The sequence below is a fragment of the Lissotriton vulgaris genome, chromosome 2_1, assembly GCF_964263255.1.
Source record: "Lissotriton vulgaris chromosome 2_1, aLisVul1.2, whole genome shotgun sequence".
Classification (NCBI taxonomy): Eukaryota; Metazoa; Chordata; class Amphibia; order Caudata; family Salamandridae; genus Lissotriton; species Lissotriton vulgaris.
Genome location: NC_141687.1, coordinates 1,918,835,526 through 1,918,857,231, shown reverse-complemented (window position 1 = coordinate 1,918,857,231; position 21,706 = coordinate 1,918,835,526). Strand labels below are relative to the sequence as shown.

Here is a 21,706-nt window from a genome sequence, read left to right as displayed (position 1 = left end):
TCGTATCTAGCAAACAGGGCCTGTGTATTGGAATCCTCCAAATATTTGCAGCCTGCGCTGCCACTCGTTTCCCTGACGCCTCTAGAATCTTAGATTCCTTGTCCGGAGGTGGAGCGTCACCACTGGTTTGTGAATTTGCCCTCTTGCGGGCATTGGCCACTACAAGTGAGTCCAAGGGGAGCTGGCCTTTGATGAAGGTGGGGTCCACTGGAGCAGGCCTGTACTTTTTCTCAATACGTGGGTTAATAACCCTAGCTTTTGTGGGTTCCTTAAAGATGTCCGCAGCATGCTTGAGGACCCCTTTAAGCATAGGCAAAGTCTTAGTGGAACGTTTAGAGGTGGAGAAAGTGTCAAACAAGAAATCTTCGTCCACTGGCTCCGCATGCATCTCCATGTCACGGTTGAGTGCTGCCCTTTCTATCAAAGCGTTAAACGCCGCCGTGTCCTCTGTTGGCGATGTTTTGACGTTATAGGACTGAGCGTCCGGTGCAGCATGGGGATCATCAGGGTCCACAGATTGATCTATAGCCTCAGACTACTATTGTGTTTCATCCTGATCAGTGTCAGCATTATAAGCGTAGGCCGCTTGACTATAGTCTTCACCCATGTCCTCCTCACTCCGTGCTGGAGAATATGCCATTTGCTGTGAATAGTCCTGAACGTGCTCAAAGAGAACTGGTGAGGTGGCCGAGTCCTTTTTTCGTTTGAGAGGAATTTTGTAACCCTCCAAGGGATGTTCAGGCGCGATCTTCCGCTTGTGGATAGTGAGCCTGCCTGATTCTGCGTCGATAAAGAGTTTCGACTGGTTGTCGTACGAGGGTTCGTGGAAAACCACCCCTTCTGTGGCGGGCTTCGAAGGCGTCGACAACGTCCTGGAAGGTTCGGCGCCTTTATGGAGTTCGAGTTGCTTTGCTCGAGCCGTTGGCGGAAGACCGAACTTAATCGGGGTCTGTCCGACGGTTTTGAAGCTTGATGTGGTAGTCTATTCAAGCTGCTTTAGCACCTGAGGAGGACGCTTGCTTGATGGCGTCGACCCGAGCTCCCGGCGTGGAGCATCCCCAGCCTTGGGCGTCGACGAGACCTGCTGCTTCGGGTCGGCTTTGGCCTTCGGCTCGAGGTGCTTGCTGAGCAGCGGCTTGAGACCTGAGATTTTCGGCTCGACCGCCTTCTTCGTTTGGAGGCCTTTGGCCTTGTCGCCATGTTTGTGCGTCGACGGCGTTGAGGTGACGTGTTTGCTGGTCGAGCTCTGCTTCGACGCTCCAGTCTTCGAGGCAACAGGTACCTTCGGCGTCGAAGGGTCGTCGATAGCCTTTGACGTCGACGTCGAACCGACCACCATCTTATGTAGTTTCGGTTTTGATTTCTGCTCCGCTGGTTTCGGTTTCGATTTAGAGGAATCGACCGATGGCTCCTTAGAAGTGTTCTTAGCCTGGCTTGGACGCGAGACTACAGAACGTGTAGAAAGATCTTGGCTAAGGCCTTTCGGCGATGCTTCGACCTGAGCCGAAGGGAGCATAATGTCAGTTATAGGCCCGCTACTGGGGTTGGGCCTGGCTCATCACTGGAGTCGTCATCGACGGCTCCGATGGCCCCTTCGTTGTCCCCTACCTCGGCGATGTCTTCTTCGTGGACGTATTCTTCAGCTTGCTCGTCCATCTCGAAGTTGGAGTCATGCTCCGACGCCGGTTCCGACCGTTCTTCGGGAACCTCTTCTTCTTCTTCATCTTCGACGCCTTCTTCGTCCCCGGCCTCGAAGATGTTGACTGGCTCGGGTGCCGACTGTTGCGCCGACTGCCTCCCTGCGCGCCGAAGTTTAAGCGTCTTCTTGGAGCGGAACTTCGAGCAGGCCATACAGCTGGCCTCGTCGTGCTCGGGGGACAAACATTTATTGCACACTGGGTGCACATCGATGTGGGGGTATTTGGAATTACAGAAGGGGCATCGTTTAAACGGGCTCCGTTCCATCGTTGTCGTAGTCTGGGCCTTTGGTGTCGAAGGCGAGAATCAGCTTCCGACATCCGGTTCGAAGAACTGGAAAGAAAACAGGCACCGAACGAGACAATACCGACGCTTTGAAGGCCTTTTGGCCTTAGGAAAGAGTCAATACAAAGTTTCCGAACTAGAGTCGAGAAAGTACATCCGAACCCAATGGCGGAAAAAAACAATCTGAGGATGGAGAGGATGCCCATGCGCACTGTAGTCCAGGGGAGGAGCCACCGATCTCGTGATACTTCGAAGACTCTTCCAGGCGGCGATCTTTGCACAGATATGAATTCAGCAGCCCACATGCCTCGAACATTAACGTTACAGAGATCCAAGATAGGATGCAGGCCATTGTCCTTCTTGGGCACCAGAAAGTAGTGGTAATATCAACTATGACCTACGCGCTTGATGGCTCCCTTGGCCAAGAGAGCTATAACTTCCTGTTAGAGAAGGGCCAAGTGATCCTCCGATATGCGATGGGTCTGAGGTGGCATGGATGGAGGGGTAGTTTTGAAGGGGAGGGAGTCCCCTTCGGACTATCTGCAAAACCCACCTGTCTGACCTGATGATGAGCCAGTGGGGCAGGTGATGGCGAATCTGACCGCCCACTGGCAAAAGGTGGCCTTGAAAGGTCAGACTAGGATGGCTTGGAGGCTACTAATGAGGGGGCGCTGGTGGACTGGCCCTCCTGCTGGCCCATAGACCCACAACGGTGGGTCCCACGTCCCCGGCCATGCAGAGGCTGGACAGCTTGCGCAGGCCTGTGGCTCTGGGCGGAATGTGGTGGGGCACCACTTCCATAGCCATGAAAGGGGCGAAAGGCAGACTGCGCTGGGCGGGAGGTGGAAGCGATGCTCAAGGACTTGGCCATAGCCCAGGAGAACTTAAAACGTTCAAGCGTTTATCCGCATGTCGCCAAACAAGTGAAGGCCATCAAAGGGCATGTCCAAAAGCGTAGCTTGGACATCACCCGAAAAGCCAGTAGACCTCAACCAGCCGTAGCGTCTAAGGGCTACCGAAGTGGAAATCCTCCTGCCTAGTGAGTCGGCGGTGTCCAGCCCACATCAGATGGCGAACTTCGCTGCGTCTCTCCCTTCGGCAACTGCACAGTAGAGCACGACCCGGGCCTCCTCCAGGCACTGTCGCAGCACCTGCACAACCTTGTCACTTCACTTGCTGTGGCACACTGCAAAGCTTTTTGTTTCCGATCAGCCACCCAAAAGCCTTTGGTCAGCAAACCTGAACCCACTACCCACACATCAGGCCAGGTTCAGTGGAAAATCTTGTCCAACAAATCCATGAATCTTCACTGTAGAATACTTTGCCACTCCAAGTAAGACTTGAAATAAAATCTTCGAATTCTTAGAAACACTCCTCTTTATTCAGGTCTGTGTTTAGATTTCACTTTCCATGCCGAGTCTCTGGATATTTGCCTACTGATTGATATCTCTATTCTCGAAAGCTAGATGCCTTTACTAATATTATCCTATTCCAAGCGCCAATTTCTGACATCCATCCATTCTAGTTACTTACCTGCATGAATTGAGATCCCACATGAAGATTCTATACTGTAGCTGAACAACTGACCCTCATGGCAATTTGAATTATTACCGTTCTACTTTTGCTTCTCAATTCATAGGAACTCAGAAGCTGCTGCTGTGTGGTGATAAGTATCAGTACACTAAAGCCCACATGATATTTTACAAATTATATCAGTAAAAAGAATAGAAATGAAAATGGAAATCTCAGGTTCGAGAAGTTGATTTTAAGGGCGGAAGGTTTTTAGGGAGAGGATGTAGTTTTACAGCTACAGCAGTCGACCTTGAAGCTGGGGAACCGGGTTAGAGTCTCAGCAGGGACGCTCAACATCTTGTGATTCTGGGCAAATCACGTAATCCCCCTGTGCCTAACAAAAATGAATGTGTCCATCTGTAATGAAACTGGTGCTCTGGTTGAGTTTGCGCTACATAAAACACTAACAAACAAAAAAAAGGGCCATTTGGAATGACCTCAGGGAATAGTAGTCATCAGACTGAGAAGGAACGTATTCCAGCCAACGAAAAGCATAAACAGTGAAAAGCACTCATAAAGATCATACAAGATGGTGTGGGAGAGCTAGGCTACAGTGAGGAAGTGTCAGATACAGTCTCAGATGAGTTGGGCTAGGATGTAGAGTGAGAATATCACGTCAAACTAGGAGCTGTGCCTTCTCCATTAGGGATGTAATTGTCTTGGGTATGGGGTGTTGAAAAGCGAAGTACAAAGTGTGTTACTTTCACTCCAGCTGAAGGGCATAAAAGCTTTGTCTTCTTAAGGCTAAGAAAACATACATCAGTGCCTGTCTCTACCAGAAAATACAATTTACAAACTGACACCATGCTGCATGTGGAGGGTTAAGCAGATTGGTAAAGTACAGTGAAGCCATTACACAGTGCTTTCAATGCTAATGTTTTATAAAATGTGAGGATAAATCACAAGATGGGTTCATTTATTAAACATGCAAAGCTGTTAGACTAATGCTTTAATGACAAATAAATCTTAAACCATGCTTGACCCATCTGCAAAAATATCTTCAGCTTACACCAAATAGAAGCTGCCTGACTTTGAGGTATCTATGTTCAAGCCGATTAACCACTCAGGCAGGGTCCTTAATGTGGTTGTGCTGGATGGGATGGGCGAGGAGGGGAGAGGTAGAGAGAGGGGAGGTGGGGAGAGAGAGAGAGAGAGAGATAGAGAGCGGTGGGGGGAGAGAGAGCGCGCGAGGGGGGGGGGGGGAGAGAGAGAGAGGACACGCATGCACCCCCATTAGATACCGCAACTGCTTAACCTGGGTTTAAGAGGGACATAAGGGTCAGCACTGAAGATCAGTGAAATACAGGTCCAACTCCACAACTTGTGCCACATATTCATAGCCGGACTATACACAAACTTGACCCAACATATTAGGCTATATGATTCATAAAATAATATAATACTCTTTCAAGTGGATGCAAGCTGACAATCCATTGGTGCTATTAATAAACTAAAATGTAGCTGAAGGAACACTAATGTTGTTTATGTTAATCAATGTTGAGGTACAACTGATAATACTCTGCTAAATTAAGAGTAGATGTAATAGAACGATTTTGATTGTAATGCAGTAGACCTAACTACATTTCCCAGCACAGCCTGTACCTCTGTAGTTATTATGAAAGAAGAATGGAGGAGCCTGGCCTGAATTTAAATTTCTAAACATTCTTTTTTCGAAAATTCTATATCCATGTGTCACACATGCCATCAAATGTCTCCTAGTAATTTTCACAGAGATGTAATTCCTCTATTGATGAACAGCTTCAAGATCTTCATGTGTATAGATAACTCTAGAAATAAGCCTTGTTCATAGTGCAGTGGGCCACAATTGAAACTTTTAAAGCAATCTGAAACCACTTTCTGGTGGCCCCTTAGTTATCAAAATATTGCTTTGCTACATAACATGATGGATTTAGGACCAGATCTCTGTACTGGGGTGAGTGAGTGACATTGTGGTGCCGCGGCTAGGGCGACTGACTCCAGAATCTAGGGATCACGGTTCGATCCCCGGCACCGGCGGCAGATTAGCCCAGCACCATGTGACTCTGGGCAATAGCTTGCTTAATCTTCCCGACGGCCCCCATCGCCTAGAGACCCTTACGGGTGATTGTGAGCTTTACAAATGTGGATTAATATTAGTGTTCAACATTCTGTCCACCAACTGTTCTCTCTGCATATGTCACCCCGAGTAGAACAGGTATGCCCAGAAGTGGGTCCGGTGCTCTCCATGCCACTGGAATCAAGCAAGCCTGGCTGTTGAGGGGCGAGACCCTGAAACTGGTCCTATGATGCTTGTTTTAAGTCCAGGGAGAATCTGGCCTGGCAGTTCGGGATGGAATGTTCCCATGGGGAGGAGGGTCAACACTAATTTGCATGGAAGCAAAAAAAAACTATGGATTTAGGCCCAGATCTTTGTACTGGGGTGAATGTTTGACATTGTTCAACAATCTGTCCATCAACTGTTTTTTTGCATTTTCTCTATAACCAGCATTAAACCAAACAACAAAGCATTGGTAAAAAATGATGACTTGGTGTTAATTGTGGACAATATTTATTCTAGATAATGAAAAATTGGGATAATGGAAGGGACGCAGTACTCAAAGTAATCCATTTCAAGCTCTAGTCTCTTCAACACCTGCTAAGTCAAGAGCACAACAGTAATTAATTGGCAGATGAACTAATCCTACTCCAAGATCAGTGCATCACAAGAAACCAGGCCTTCCCGAGGTTGGAGATTATTGACTACCAAAAGTTTAACTTGGAAATTCACCTTTTCCTCCTAGGAGCTCATGTTGTAAGATCGTTTTGATGGAAGTTTTATCCTATGCAGATGATACGCAAATTATGGTGTTCATTACCCATAACATCAGAGATGCGGCTTCTAATTTCAAGCTCTGCATGGAAGCAGTTGCTTTGTGGATGAGTTCAAACAAATTAAATGGGGAGAAGACTGAGGTGTTGATTTTGGCAGTAGATCGGATATCTGGTCCAGCGATTGGTGGCCAGATTCTTTGGGCGCCTGTCCCTGCCCTGTCTTACTTGGAAAAAACCTTGGCATCCTGGTGGACAATTCTCTCACCATGAGTAGGCAGGTGAGTAGGACAGTTTCCACTGGTTTCGGGATTATCAGAACTTTAAAGAAAATCTCACCTTATCTTTCATTGGACTCCCGTAAACAGGCTGTGGCCTCACTTGTGACGTCCAGACTGGATTATTGTAATGTCCTTTATTTGGGCATTAACAGAGGTCTGATTCAACGGCTTCAGCTAGTACAGAACGCTGGGGCCAGGCTTGTGATGAACCTAATGAAGTGTATTGGGTCAGGTGAAGCCAATACACTTTATCCAAGAAATTAACCATCTTCTTTAAAAAAAATACAGTTCACTGCCCGCAGCGATGCACACATGTTTTCTTGGTCAGTTGAGGACCTGATCATTTTCAGAAACTGAATCCCTATAAGATGGAAGGGGATGGGTACTGGACAAGGAATAGCAGTTCATAGGTTTTCAAAGGGATCAGCACAGTAAGTGTGACTTCAATGGGTCGATTGGCTCACTCTTCACTCCCAGTTGAGTCTACTCTAATAAAATACCCATACTGAAAATGCCAGTCATTAATTTGCGAAAACCTGTAATGCCCAGGACATTATTCTAGCATATAAGCAAGAGCTGCAATATGCAACTGGATTACCCCTTAGACTGCCTTCTCAACAATATGCACTGCTCACTGATAGCTCTACAGCGGACAGCGACTTACACATCTCTTGGATTATCTAAAGACAGGCACAACCTTCTACTGTTCCCACCACTTCACACTCTTGAAAAGCAAACTGATTGCAAACTTTTAGGTACTTTAAGGCTGCGTCAGCAAAGAAACCTGCAGTCTCCGTTTTGAACTGGTCTTTCTTTTTTAATTATATTATTGGCACCTGCACAGTAAGACTCACACACAGCTCTGCAAACTTCACATCAACTTTACTTAAACGTGTGCGTCAGCATCTTTATTTAACACTACCAATATGTACCTGGTTCTGTGTACAGAAAGAGACAGCACACTTAATTATTCGTTGTAGTCTTATCTGCAGGCCTATATCTTGTAAGCAATATTCAGTGCAACAGAAGGCAAATACGACATTTACTTACCTCGCTGTTCCTTTTCAGCAAAAGCATAAAATTTGCATTTCCACCCTAAAAAAAATTAGAAAGTGAAAAACCTTCAGTGGAATATAAATCAAACACGCGCATCACGTATTTAGCACATCAGCTGCTTAATACGGTCTCCTAAATTCCAACAACATACTTCTTATTTTTTCTTTACGTTTGTTATTGATTTTGACCAAAGGGTACATACAATATACGTTGCATTGCATTTATAATTTGCTTAATCTAATAGCAATAGAAAAGAAGAGAGGAAAAAAACCAAAGAATCATTATTTCTGTTTTACATCCAGATCTAATGCGCAAAATTAAACAAATCTGTTCCATATGCGTTGGAATTTCTGGAGTGAGCGCGTACCTCTAGTTTTAGCTAGTGTGCGCTCCTTCTCACATACATCTTCCATAATGGCCACCCATTCTAATACAATAGGAGGATTCTGCGAGATCCACACACCCTTGCAATGCATAGGCAAGCAGCTACCAAAATAAAAGAGCGCACTCTTTGTAGCCTAACATAATTTCTTTAACAGTAGGACAGCAATCCAGCCCAAGCGATTCTCAATAACTTTAGCCACTTCCTCCCAAAAGTTAACGAACGTAGGGCAGGTACAAAACATGTGTACAATGTTAGCGGCTGCCATTCCACATTTTGGGCAGAGCGTCCTATTACCACCATCTCACCGTACCGTTTGTGCCGATTTCACAATTCCAATTAATTCCACAATTAATTCCACAATCCCAAGTAATTCCTCACCTACCCCCCCACACACTTGGTTGTCGTTTGTTGCTAAGCGCCTTGAGACTCTGGGTAACTGTGCGCTATACAAGAAACTATGACTATGACTATGACTATCAGGAGTATAGTACAACATGCAAATAGTGCGTAATTGCTGTAATTTTAAATTGGTAGAGTGAACAGCCCCATCCAAAGTATCTAGAGCGGATGTAAGTTCTGCGGGAATAATCGCTAGCTCTAAAGCTTGGCTCCACTTGTTGGCCAGTTGTTGACTATTATCCCCCCTATAATGACAAAATAACAGATCCATTGTGCTGATTCTTGTTTTTTTGTTAGGATGCAATAAACATGCCATGAAGTCAGAATTATGCGGTATCTGAATCACTTGTCATCTTAAAAAGTAGTCTCTTAGCTGTAAGTACTTAAAAAAAGGTTGTTGTGGGAGTTTATATATAGACTGTAAACCAGAAAAGGTATGGAAGCCATTTAAATCGTATAGATGCCCAATTCGTTCAATGCCATAGCCTGCCCAATTAGCATTTCCACCCTAAAAAAATATCAGAAAGTGAAAAACTTTCAGTGGAATATAATTCAAACACACGCATCGTGTATTTAGCACATCAGCTGCTTAATACGGTCTCCTAAATTCCAAATACCTACTACAAGTTATTTCATGCAGAATTTTATGAGATGCACAAAGTAAAAACATTTCAATTCACTGTTATTTAAATCACCAAATCAGGCTTTAAATAGATTTTAAAAAACTGGACGCAGGGCAGCTACTGCTAAAGATTACCCAGTATGCTCAAAGGACGTGGAGGGGAAGAAGATTTAAAATCAGATGTGAAGCGTGGGTCTATTGTATATGTACGCGATGGCTACAAAAGGAAACTTGTCAAAATGTCTTGGACTCGTAGAAGGCAGAAAGAGATTTGGTAAATGGAAAAACTAAGCATTGTTTCAAGTGCTAGAGTACGGACTGAAATGGCAGCCAAGATGGCTCCAGTTGTTTTGAAGTGTGGCTTTATGTTTTATACCTACATGTACCTAGAGTGTGTATGTACACTACTCTAGGATCCTGCACTCGACTCGGCTTCATGATAAAATGGCCTCTGTGTTTTTAGATCGAGCCTAGAGTCAGCGCGCAAGCGCTGGCCTAGGAAAGATCTGTAATAGTGAGGGAAGCCCCGCCCACTTTTTCCATTGGCTTGTGTCTTTGTCCTTCATAAATGCAGTCTTCTGATTATGAGGCTTGTTAGTCCCTCCTTATTATGGCCATGTTGTCATTTGTACCCTCCCATGGCTATGGGCCCCTTTACTTCGATTGTTACACAGTACGGTACGTTATTTAAACTGTGATAACTTTTTTTCCCCATAGCCTCTCACCCCTGCCCGCAGTCCGTGCCTTCTCTGCCTGCCCTTTGTCCGTGCCTTCCCCCTGTCCCCGCACGCACAACCGATGTCCGTGCTCTCCCCCTCCCGTAGTCCGTGATGCGATGCAATAGGTCTCACGCAAATGCTTGTTCTGTTTTTTTTTTGTTTTTTTCATAGGCCTTTGGCCTCTTTTTCACAGCCTAACCTTGATACAGAACCTTTAAATCTAGGAAGAGAAATCTGCAAAAGTAAAGTTCTGCTGCAAGGACTCGGTCTCCACAGTGCTATCTAGAATTCTCTCTACTGAACGTCATGCTCCCTCTTCGGTGACACCGAGATTAGAACGTCTGTCTGCCTGCCTTCAGAAACCGTCCCCCACAATTTTGTTTTCTTAGGATCACAGGGCAGCAAAGTGGTACGTTTTGCAAAGTGAGAAATGGGTGGCGTAGTTCTATCAGTATACTGTGCAGGGTGGCCTTTGGAGCGCGGACGAGTATTTACTAGTCATTCTGCTCGGGCACAACCCTTCAGCCATTTCAGGAGGTTCGGTAGATTATTAACCTTTTCCAAAGATGTGTTTACCTTCTGATTTTTAGACGTCAATACTTTTAGTTATTATGGCAGCATCTTTACTTTTTTAGTATATTTTGACCAGATACTAATATTATTATTTTACAGAAAAGTAGAACTTATTTGTTTACTAGAGCCTAAACTTCTAAACTATTAAACCTCTTTCTGAAATATGACTTTTTTTTAGTGTTAATCACTCGTAATGTGGTGCATCCGTGAGCAGGTTAATAGCTACTCACGGCACCCACATGTTTTATATTTATAACTCATAAAAGGTGAAATAAAAAGAATGAAATCGCGGTCTCTGAACGACTATGGTTAAAAAAACCAAAGAGGTTCTTTCATGGTGTATCCCTGAACATTTAATGATTGTGTCAGCGTGTTTTAAAAAAGCGTTTTTTTACCCTTCAATCCCATTGTCTTGAGGAAAATGCGAAAGTACTCTGCTACATAACTGTGCTTTAAACAAGTCCACCCAATCTTGTCGCTTCATCAAAAGTGAGCTTTCTTTACAACTTATTTCAAGGAAAATTGTCTCCCTGTTTTAGGTATTGAAAATGTGACCCACCTGGTGAAATCACTCTGAGTTAAATGAGTCACAAAAATGTGTGCAGCCGCCCTGAACTATCACTTACCACCCTATAAAGCTATGATTTAGGGTGCTTGGAGCAGCAGTGTCTGGGGGTAATTTAATTTGCCTCACAATTAGACATTGCATTGAAATGCTAACTCCGTTGTTGTTGGTCTGTCCCTTAGTATTAGGCAGTCTTTCAGACACTGGTTAAATTGTAGCGTATCTGAAACGGAGTTTCACTTAAACGTTTATTAAAATAAAAAATAAAAAAAACATGTGTACCCATTAATTGTCGAATCTCCCTAGTATAGATTATCCGGATGACATTAGTCGTGCTTTGGTCATAGCGCTCCTCGAAATGTAACTGTGGCACGAGGAGAAACTTTCTAACTCTGTTCAACTTCTTTTCAACCACTTGCTGTCTCAGCTGTTTTCTGGTTGCCCCCCCCTTACTCCCTAACAGTACTGTGTGGTGGAACTGCCTCTGGAGCATGACTTTTAAGTCATCAAGTGGTGTGTCTCGGTTTATCTAACCCTAGCCTGAGTTGTTTCTCGTTTTCTGTTGTACTGTGTTGGTGTGTTTGTGTTATTTGCTTTCCCCATCTATGACATCAAGTGGAGGTGAATGAAGCGCCCCACCAGGGTGACCTCTCATTAGTCTAATCACTGTTAAAAACATGAAGCCAGTACAACATTAAGTCTACTTTATTTTCAAGGTTCTCATATTTAGAGTGTCACCCACTTTTATGTTTTTTTTTTAAAGATTACCATGGTGCCTGCTTCACGTGCTGTAAAGCACATACGTGTCATGTACATGGGCACTGCGCTTTGTTTCAGCACGGTGCCCGCTTTCATGTTTTTCAAGCGCTTGTGACCTGAGACCTGAGCCACAGCTGATGCCTGTTGTAACATTTATCCATCTTTTAACATGGAACAGGAGGGGTGTCAATAATCCCTACAAAGTTAAACACATACAAGCATACCATGACCGTCATGAAATAAATGTGGTCCTCCTTTAGGAGACGCATCTCTGCACACACTCGCTATCCAACTTCACACAATAGTGAGGTAGCCATAGGTCGCTGGCCACTTGCTCTTCATATGCCTGAGGTCCGACAATACTAGTGTACTGTGGGGGTTCCGACTAATCCACACATTATAATATTCTCCAAATCATGGAAGGAGGTTAACACCTCACTCTCCTTACAAGGTACAGCCTCAACACAGATGACCCCGACTTCCTTAGAAACATCTGGCATAAATGTGTGGCACACTCTTCTAAGATGATATTATGGGGGAGTGATTACAATTTGGTGCTCGACGGGAACTTAAATTGCTCCAATACCGCAGTACGCATACATCATGCAGCCGCCCTCACTCTCAGTGACATAATGGACTCTGGTGAGCTGGTGGACATCTGGATGTGCAGGCATCTTTAATTTTCAGGAGGGCATGCATGTCCAACAGCACATGGGCTAAACTGCTAGACTAGTGTAATCCGACATATTCAGACATATCTAACTATAAGAACCATGCCTTCTCCTGACATTTACAGGCAGAGATTTACAACTACTTTCACTCAAAGAAGGCCTCAGTGAAGTCAGTGGGCAGTCTGGGAGGCCTTTAAAGCCTACATTTGGGAGATCTCTATCGTCAAACAGCATGGCATGCGGAAAATATTGTATAGCAACCTAGACAGATTAGAGGGAACTTTGTGAGCTTGAAACACAGCACATGCACGCTCCAACATCACACACCTTGAGCGAGATCAGGACCAAGCTGTCAGAATTTATGGATCTAGCCTACTAAAAGGTCAAACACTCACACAAGTATGCAGTGGGCATGGCATTTGAACAGCTCATAACACACTTTCCTTTGTTGACTCTTACATGGGAGAAGGCAACACTACAAGGAATGGAATGGTGAAGTGTCACAAAGCTTGGCAAAACTTTCCCAAATTACATTTTTTTTGATTACGCATTGGCACACGTCCTGGTTAATTTCTCTACCCTCAATGTGCTCAAATTCTGCAGACTCAGGGTACTGTGCAGAGACCATTATCTCTGCTCTGACCTACACCCACCCACAAACACCTAGTAACCAAACTCTACATTAATATGCAATCTGAGGCCCTTGTCATAAAACCCTGAACTAAGACGCAATGGGAAACAGATTTAGGAGCCGCGATCCCTGAAAAGGAGTGGACGTATTGCTGAGACCAAATAGGGGTGCTCTCTCCCAATGGGTGGTTTCAATTACTGCATTTTACATTTTAAATTTGTTTTAAACACCACACTTCGCACACACTGTTTAATTTATTCAAACTCAAGCTGAAAACCGACTCTTGCTGTATGAGGTGTAACATGTCAGGAGCAGATTTCGCCTATATGGCCTAGTACTGACCACAAATCTACATATTTTGAGGCATAGTGTTTTATATGTATGAAATACGACAGACGTTACCATCAAACCTTCCATGCAAATGGTTCTATTGGGATGTGCCATATCTGTGAAGAAGAGTCTAAATAGCCCTCCTACTAGCCAAACAATGAGTGGCCCATGTGTGGGGCAGAGATCGTACTCTGACAGTTACGCTTTGGTTAAATGATATGATATACAGCAACATGCAGCTTCAGATCTACTACTCCACGATCACACAGGCACTCAGCCCACAGAGCATTTGAAGCCTCTTGCAAAGATTTTTACTCAGAAATGATGTGTCCCATTTTTGACTGATATTAGGCTGGTAGAGGGGACGGATAGGAGCATGGGGAACAGGTATTATCCTGTGCTGTCCATGTTCTATGCTGCCATGGGGATTTATAGAAGATATATACTCGTAAACCTTCAATTTATGTGACGGCTCACTGCCCGTCCCTGACATGAGCTTACTGTCTCATAGGTGCACACCAATACTGGTGTGCATCTAAGTGATACAGTTTAAGTAAGGTTAAGCTCCTCAGAATGTGAACCATATAAGCTACCTAAATGCTCGTTATTGCATGTGAATGCACTGTGACCTCTCCTTGTTTATTTAATTGTCCCTTGAAAGGAAATAAACTTAACTGTAATAAAAAAGCATGAATTGGCTCTGCTAATTTCTATGAAAGATTATTTATTTTTCTTTATTTATTTTCTTTCAGATGGTATAACAGATCTTCGGAATCTTGCAAAGACTAAAACAACATATGAAAGCATGATCTTACATACCTACTTTTAAAATACCATGACAAAATTTCAACACACGATTCGATCATATGCATTAACATATCAAAAATACCTCAAGCCTCCAGTGGACATCATCCAACTCAAATTAATTACGTGCTGTAAAGGCATGGAAACATTGCTAAATGTTCAATTAGACTCTAGACATTGTGTAAGTAGTAACAATTAGACTCTAGACATTGAGTAAGTAGTAAAAAGTAACCAATCATCTGAATTGTGACTTTGGAGGAAAGATCTGTCTTGCACCCAACTGAATGATTTGAATCTTTATTTGAACATTTTTATTATTCAACTGAAGACTTAAAGTACTTAAATCAGAACCACGAAATCCATCATTAAATGTGAATTAGTACACAGACAAAAACAATTCCCCAACCCATTCGAAAATCACTGAGTCTTTTTAAAAAAATAGAAAAACAATTCCTAAGGCTTCAAATAAGAGCATTAAACCTGTTTCAAAAAGGCCATACTCCTTCATGAGAACAATCAATTCAATAAGAAAGTACCCTTTACAGGGACAGTGTAGAATGTGCATTAGCAGACGAAGTACATTTGACAGGTAGTAGGCGGGCCGAAAAACTGCTAGAGGACCTAGAGGCCTGGATTTTGCAGCTAGCAGCATTTAAGGACATGGAGGAGAACATGCAACACCACGGGTCAAAAATACAGGGTTTCTCCTGTGGTATGCAAGGTGCTGGCATGTGGTTAGGGGATGGGGGAGGAGTGTGGCGGAAATACCGACCTCGGAAGGGCAGCTGTGATGAGGTGGGGGGACAGTTGGGAAAATTGAACTGTCGAGGGTTGTCTCTGGTTCATTCACTGTTACTGGAAATGGATGTAGCATGTAAACGTTGTATGGCTCTGAATTGGCACGGATTATTGGATTATCAGACTAGTGAACACTCAGATGTTATTGAGGTTAGTTTTTGCTTATGGTTTAAAGCTGTGTTTAAAAGTAAAAATGGTAAATTTTAAAACATTGCAAAAAAAAAAAAAAAAAAACCAAGGAAAATAGATGTCCCCTGATTATTTTAAGAGCAGAAGGTGCTGATGGGGAAAGAATGTTCCTCAGCATAGGGCTCGTAACAAGGAAATACATGTCTGCACACATTCAATTTGGCTACGCCTGATTTCAACCCACATAGTTATATTAATGGTACACACACAGGCATACACATGAATGTACACACTCACAATCAAGCCTTCAATCAGTGGATACATTCAATAAATGTTAACATGTACACATTAAAATACCTTTTTCAAGACGCTATCTGATTCTGTTCTACGAAGATCCTGGTTATCGTCAACTTCATCTCTGTCTCCATCTGGAAAAATAATAATGTGTTGCTTAATTGTTTACAATTCTATTTTCCTCTTAAAGTAACAGAGCCAATGTTGCAGTGGTGCAATAGGATAATTTTTACTGCAAGGTACCATTTTTAATTCCCAGTTAAGAACACATTTTACGAGTTCAATAAAAGCTATTTCTGAACAATATAAATAATTTCTAGGATGCATTTATGATTTTTAAACTCATGACCTATGACTAGTATTAAATGGGATAAAAACATGCACAAGAACCACTATTTTGTTTGAGTAATACATGTTATTCAAACAGTACTATGCTGCTTGATCGCCCATTACAAATCGTAATCAATGTCCACTGGCAAAGGTAACACAAAAGGGAAATAAAATGGGTACTTTTTTTTCTGTGCCGTCATTTAGAAGTTAAAAGAAACAAATGGATGGACGGAATGCTGAACAATGCAAACATTCACCCCCAGTCACAAAGAACGAAGTTTAATCCATCGTTCTTTTGCTCACCACGCCACCCCAGTTTGGACCCAGCCATATGCAAATCTGTCTTGACCCTGCTCCAATGGGAACAAAGCCAATGTTGCAGTGGTGCCTTAGTATACTTTTTACAGCAAGGTACCATTAATAATTTCCAGTAAAGAACACATTTTACCAGTTCAATAAAAGCTATTTCTGAACAATATAAATAATTTTTAGGACGCATTTATGATTTGTAAACTTATGACCTATGGCTAGTATTTTCGAATCGGATAAAAACATGCACATAACTCACTATTTTGTTTGAGTAATGAAGGTTATTCTATCAGTACTATGCTGCTTGATCGCCCATCTCAAATCAAAAACAATGTCGACTAGCAAAGGTAACACACAGAAGGGTAATAAAAAGGGTACGTTTTCTTTCTGTGCCGTCATTTAAAAGTTAAAAAAAACAAATGGATGGACGGAATGCTGGACAATGCAAACATTCACACCCAGTCACAAAGATCTGAGTTTAATCCATCGTTCTTTTGCTCACCACGCCACCCCAGTTTGGACCCAGCCATATGCAAATCACTCTTGACCCTGCTCCAATGGGAACAGTCCAGCCCGAACCGCCAAGCCAGGTCCTCCCTGGACTGGAAACAAACATCCTGGTACCGGCTTTGCGGCATCACCCCTCATCAGCCAGGTTAGCTTGAATCCAGTGGCGCAGTGAGTACGGGACCCACGTCCGGGCATACCCTTTCCACTTAGTGCGACAAAAGCAAAAGAAACAAATGATGGATGGAATGCTGAACAATGCAAACATTCACCCCCAGTCACAAAGATCTGGGTTTAATCCAACGTTCTTTTGCTCACCATGCCACCCCAGTCGAAACCGATCTCAGGGTGCTTGTTTCGGGTCTGGACTGTTCCCATGAGGCACAAGGTGAAGACTAATTTTAATATGGCAGGGTCTAAACTGGGGTGGCAAGGTGAGCAAAAGAACAATGGATTTAACCCAGGTCTATTGACTGGGGGAGAATGTTTGATTTGCTCTGCATTACGTCAATATTGTCGTTATTTAACAGTAATTTAAGAGAACTCTCAGATTCCTATACAAGCAAATCTGAATTTATTTAAAGATACAGGCTTTTCCAATCAACTGAACAGAACAAATTAGTGAATTTACATTCGATATTATTTGGTATTCTAATCCCTAGGTGTTTCAGCATGGTCATGATGATGTCGAAAAGACTGCATCTATCAGATCAAACAAGGTATTAGACCAAATAATTAAAGGCTAGAACAACATTAAAAAGTGAAGAACAATGAAACGGAATAGGCTAAGCAGAAACTATTTACAGCTGGGGAGGAATTGCTCATTTGTGAGAATAAAACTGAAATAGTCGTTTCTTTATCAAAGCAGAAGTACTCGGAACAATGTTAAGAGCTCAGGCAAATAAATGGCAAAACCTGTACAGTGAACATTAGGTGATAAAAATATATTATCTGTAGGTATCTACGTTTAAAAAATAATAAAACATCAATAAATTACATTAAGATAAACTGTTTAATAGTTCTAAAAACTGAAGGAAGTGTCCATTGTGTTGAGCAAATGAATAATTTGTTTAGCGTTGTTAAACATTATATCATGGACTTAGTCCCAATGAGGGTTTGGAAAAATTATAGAAATAAAGGTATTTTATTAATAGGCATATTACAATTAGGAAAAACTCTATGTTTAGATGACTTTGTCCCAATAAAAAACGTTACAATCAAATTAGCTCTATAGTATGGTCACTTTGTATAAAAGTAAGCACAAGAGAATGAATGCAGTCGAAGAAGGGGGGGACAAGTTGGGGGTGGGGGTTGTGTTCTTAGATATTTGGCAAAACGGATCAGGAGAGACAATGTATGTATAATCCTGGGGTAGAATGGTCCGGCTCCTCAGGGTTACAACACAAGTAGGATGGGAAATTATTCCTGCACCAGTTGAACACTTCCCCGTGTATAGGAGGAGCTGAAGGTATAGACGACCTAATATGATGCAGGACTATGGTTTTGTTAAACTCTCAGGGAGATGTAGAATCACATGACCATATACGATGCCGATCAGACCGTGAGAATGTTATTACTGTGAAACTTGAATAAAATCTGTTAAAAAAAAAAAAGAGAATAAATGCAGTGCCAATAGCTGTTGTCTCCCATTTACTTTGTCCAATAAATATAAAGGTAAATGTGCAAACTTTCATCCACCACGATAGTTACATTCTACCATAAAATTGTTAGCTAAAATTAAATTACTTGTACATCCTTCAGAAACTGAATTTTTCAAAAGGGATGACGGTATCCAATAACATTTGGCATGTACTTGATATTGCTAGTTTAACAAAATATACTGTTTTAACATAAGGAAAATGCTACTTACCAGTATGCATCTGTTCTTGGCATGTAGAGCTGCAGAGGCCTACATTTAGCAATAGATCGCCACCTGGTGTTGGGCCCGGATGATTGCAGGTTGTTGTCTTCTTAGAAGAAGTCTTTGTAGTCACAAGATAGGTGACTCCTCCCTTGGACAATACTGCGCATGGTCATTGACTCCATCCTCAGATTGTTTTTCCGCCATGATGGGAAATGATGGAGTTAGTAGAAGTAAAGAGAAAGGATGTCCATGCGTGTGCATCTAAGTAAGAGGAGTACTGGAACGGATACAAGTCCCGGGGAGGCGGGAGGGCATGTAGGACTCTGCAGCTCTACATGCCAAGAACAGATGCATACTGGTAAGTAGCATTTTCCGTTCGAGGCATATGAGCTGCAGATCCTACATTTAGCAACGATTGTGCAGTAGTGTCTACCCTAGCAGTGGTCGCTTGTATCCGTTGCAGCATACTGAAATAGTGTTTTAAGAACAGCTTGGCCTACTGCAGCTTGCTGCTTGGCTTGCACATCAACACAATAGTGTTTTGTGAAGGTGTGTATTGTAGACCATGTTGCTGCCTTGCCTATGTCCTCTAGTGGTATGTTTCCTAAGAAAGCCATAGGGGCTCCTAGTTTGTGAGTGCAGTGTGCTCTAGGAGGAACCGTTAGTGTACGTTTAGCTTTGTGACAGCATATTTGAATACACTTTACAATCCATCAAGCACTTCCTCCTTTAGAGATGGGATTGCCTTTGTGTGGGGGAGAGAAAGATACAAATAGTTGTTTTGTCTTTCTGAAGGATTTAGTCCTGTCTGTGTAACATAGTAGAGCTCTTCTAATATCTAAGGTGTGTAAAGCTCTTTCTGCAACAGAGTCCGGTTTTTGAAAAAAACACTGGTAACTCTACTGATTGGTTTAGGTGAAAAGGAGTAATCACTTTTGGTAGGAATTTTGGATTGGGTCTAAGAACCCCTTTGTTAGGATGTATTTGAAAAAATGGTTCTTCTATTGTGAATGCTTGTATTTCACTAACTCTTCTGAGAGAGGTGATGGCAACAAGGAAAGCAGTTTTCCATGTTAGAGATTGCAGTTCACACTTATGTAATGGCTCCAAAGGGGGTCCCATGAGTCTTGTAAGGACCACATTTAGGTTCCATACTGGAGCAGGTGGTGACCTAGGTGGGATTATTCTCTTTAATCCTTCCATAAATGCTTTTATTGCAGGTACTCTAAAGAGAGATAGATTTTGTCTATTTTTTAAATATGCTGCAATTGCTGCTAGATGCAGACGTATGGAAGAATAAGCCAAATTGGACCTTCGTAAATGTAGAAGGTAGCAAATGATATTTTGGATGGAAACATCCAGAGGATCAATGTGATTGTTGTTACAGTATATTGCAAACCGTTTCCACTTAGCAGCATAGCATGCTCTATAGAATGCTCTGGTAGTGGGTCTTCTAGCTTCTTTAATTATATTCATACATTCTGGTGGTAAGTTTAAGTAACCAAACTCTAGGACTTCAGGAGCCAGATCGCCAAATTCAGTTGGCTTGGTTCTGGGTGCCTTATTTCTCCATGGTTCTGTGTTAACAGGGATGGCGTGAGCCGTAACTTCTGATGTGGAACCAGTGAGAGATCTAGTAGCGTGGTTAACCACGGCTGACATGCCCATGTGGGGGCCACTAGTATTAGTTTGAGGGACTGTTGTCTGAGCTTGCGTACTACTAGTGGAATGAGGGAGAGAGGCGGAAAAGCGTACGCAAATCTGCCTGACCAGTTCATCCATATTGCATTCCCCTCCGACCGAGGGTGTGGAAACGCATTTTGAGTTCTCGTGGGTGGCAAACAGGTCTATTTGTGGATGCCCCCACATTTGGAAGAATGGTTGAAGAACTTGTGGGTGCAACTCCCATTCGTGAATCTGTTGTGACTGGCGACTAAACAGATCTGCTATCTGGTTGTGAATCCCTGGAAGGTGTTCTACTGTCAGATGTATGTTTTGAGGGATGGCCCATCTCCAAATGTTCTGTGCAAGTTGGGACAGTTGCAGAGACTGTGCCCCCCCTTGTTTTTGTATATTATACATGGCTGTCATATTGTCCGTCCAGACTAGGACAGCTTTGTTTTGGATTTGTACTTGAAAAGTTTTGAGTGCTAGGAAAATTGCTAGCAGCTCTAAATGGTTGATGTGGAGCTGTTTCTGTTGATTGTTCCACTGACCTTGTGTGGTATAATGCAAGAGATGGGCTCCCCATCCTGTGAGGGATGCATCTGTCGTGAGCACTATCTGTGGAACTGGATCTAGGAACGGCCGTCCCTTTGTCAAGTTTTTGGTGTTCCACCATTGCAGAGAGCGATGTGTACGGCTGTCTACCAACATCAGGTCTGTGAGCTGACCTTGAGCCTGATTCCACTGTTGTGCTAGACATTCTTGTAGTGGGCGCATTTGCAATCTTGTGTGAGGAACTATAATGATGCAAGACGTCATCATGCCTATTAGTTTCATGAACACTCTGGCTTGTAGAGAGTGCTGGCATTGAAAAGGGGGGGAAACTAAGTTCTGAATACTTTGAATCCTGGCTTGACTGGGATACGCTAGAGCTACAGATGTGTTTATAGTAGCTCCTAGATATTGATGAACGTGCGAAGGCTCTAGGTGCGACTTGGTGTAGTTTATCGTAAACCCTAAGTTGTGCAGTGTTTGAATTGTTTGTTTTGTGTGTTGTGCACACTGGTTGAACGATTTTGCTTTTATGAGCCAGTCGTCGAGGTAGGGGAAGACATGTATTTGTTGTCTTCTGAGATGTGCTGCCACTACTGCTAAGCACTTTGTAAACACTCGTGGTGCTGTTGTGACCCCGAATGGAAGGACTTTGAACTGATAGTGGTGTCCTTGTATGACAAACCTTAAATACTTCCTGTGCGCAGGATGTATTGGAATGTTAAAGTAGGCGTCCTTTAGGTCTAGTGTGGACAGAAAATCTCCCTGTTGTAGTAATGGGAGTACCTGTTGTAAAGTGATCATGTGAAAATTATCTGATTGTATGTAGTGGTTGAAGGGCCTGAGATCGAGAATTGGTCTTAATGTCCAGTCCTTTTTTGGAATTAGGAAATACAGGGAGTAAACTCCTGTTCCTTGTTCCTCTAACGGAACTACTCGAATAGCATCTTTTTGTACAAGTGCTAGAACTTCCTGTTGAAGCAGAGTTATGTGTTCTGCAGACATTGGACGCTGCCTGGGTGGTATGTTTGGGGGGGTTGCTGTGAGTTCTAGGCAGTAGCCATGTTGGATAATTTGTCTTACCCACCTGTCTGTTGTGA

At 43.0% G+C, this 21,706-nt stretch overlaps 1 protein-coding gene across 11 annotated transcripts in view; it reads right to left on the bottom strand.

The window, feature by feature from the left end:
* The window catches only part of AKAP13 (A-kinase anchoring protein 13), a 1,375,395-nt gene that overhangs the window by 61,016 nt on the left and 1,292,673 nt on the right, over positions 1-21,706 (bottom strand). For all 11 annotated transcript variants that reach the window (XM_086958098.1, XM_086958099.1, XM_086958104.1 and 8 more), the window contains 2 exons: positions 15,443-15,513; positions 7,695-7,739 (listed from right to left, as the gene is read on the bottom strand). In XM_086958098.1, the coding sequence (XP_086814224.1) occupies positions 7,695-7,739; positions 15,443-15,513 (116 nt within the window). The remainder of the gene's footprint in view (positions 1-7,694; positions 7,740-15,442; positions 15,514-21,706) is intronic.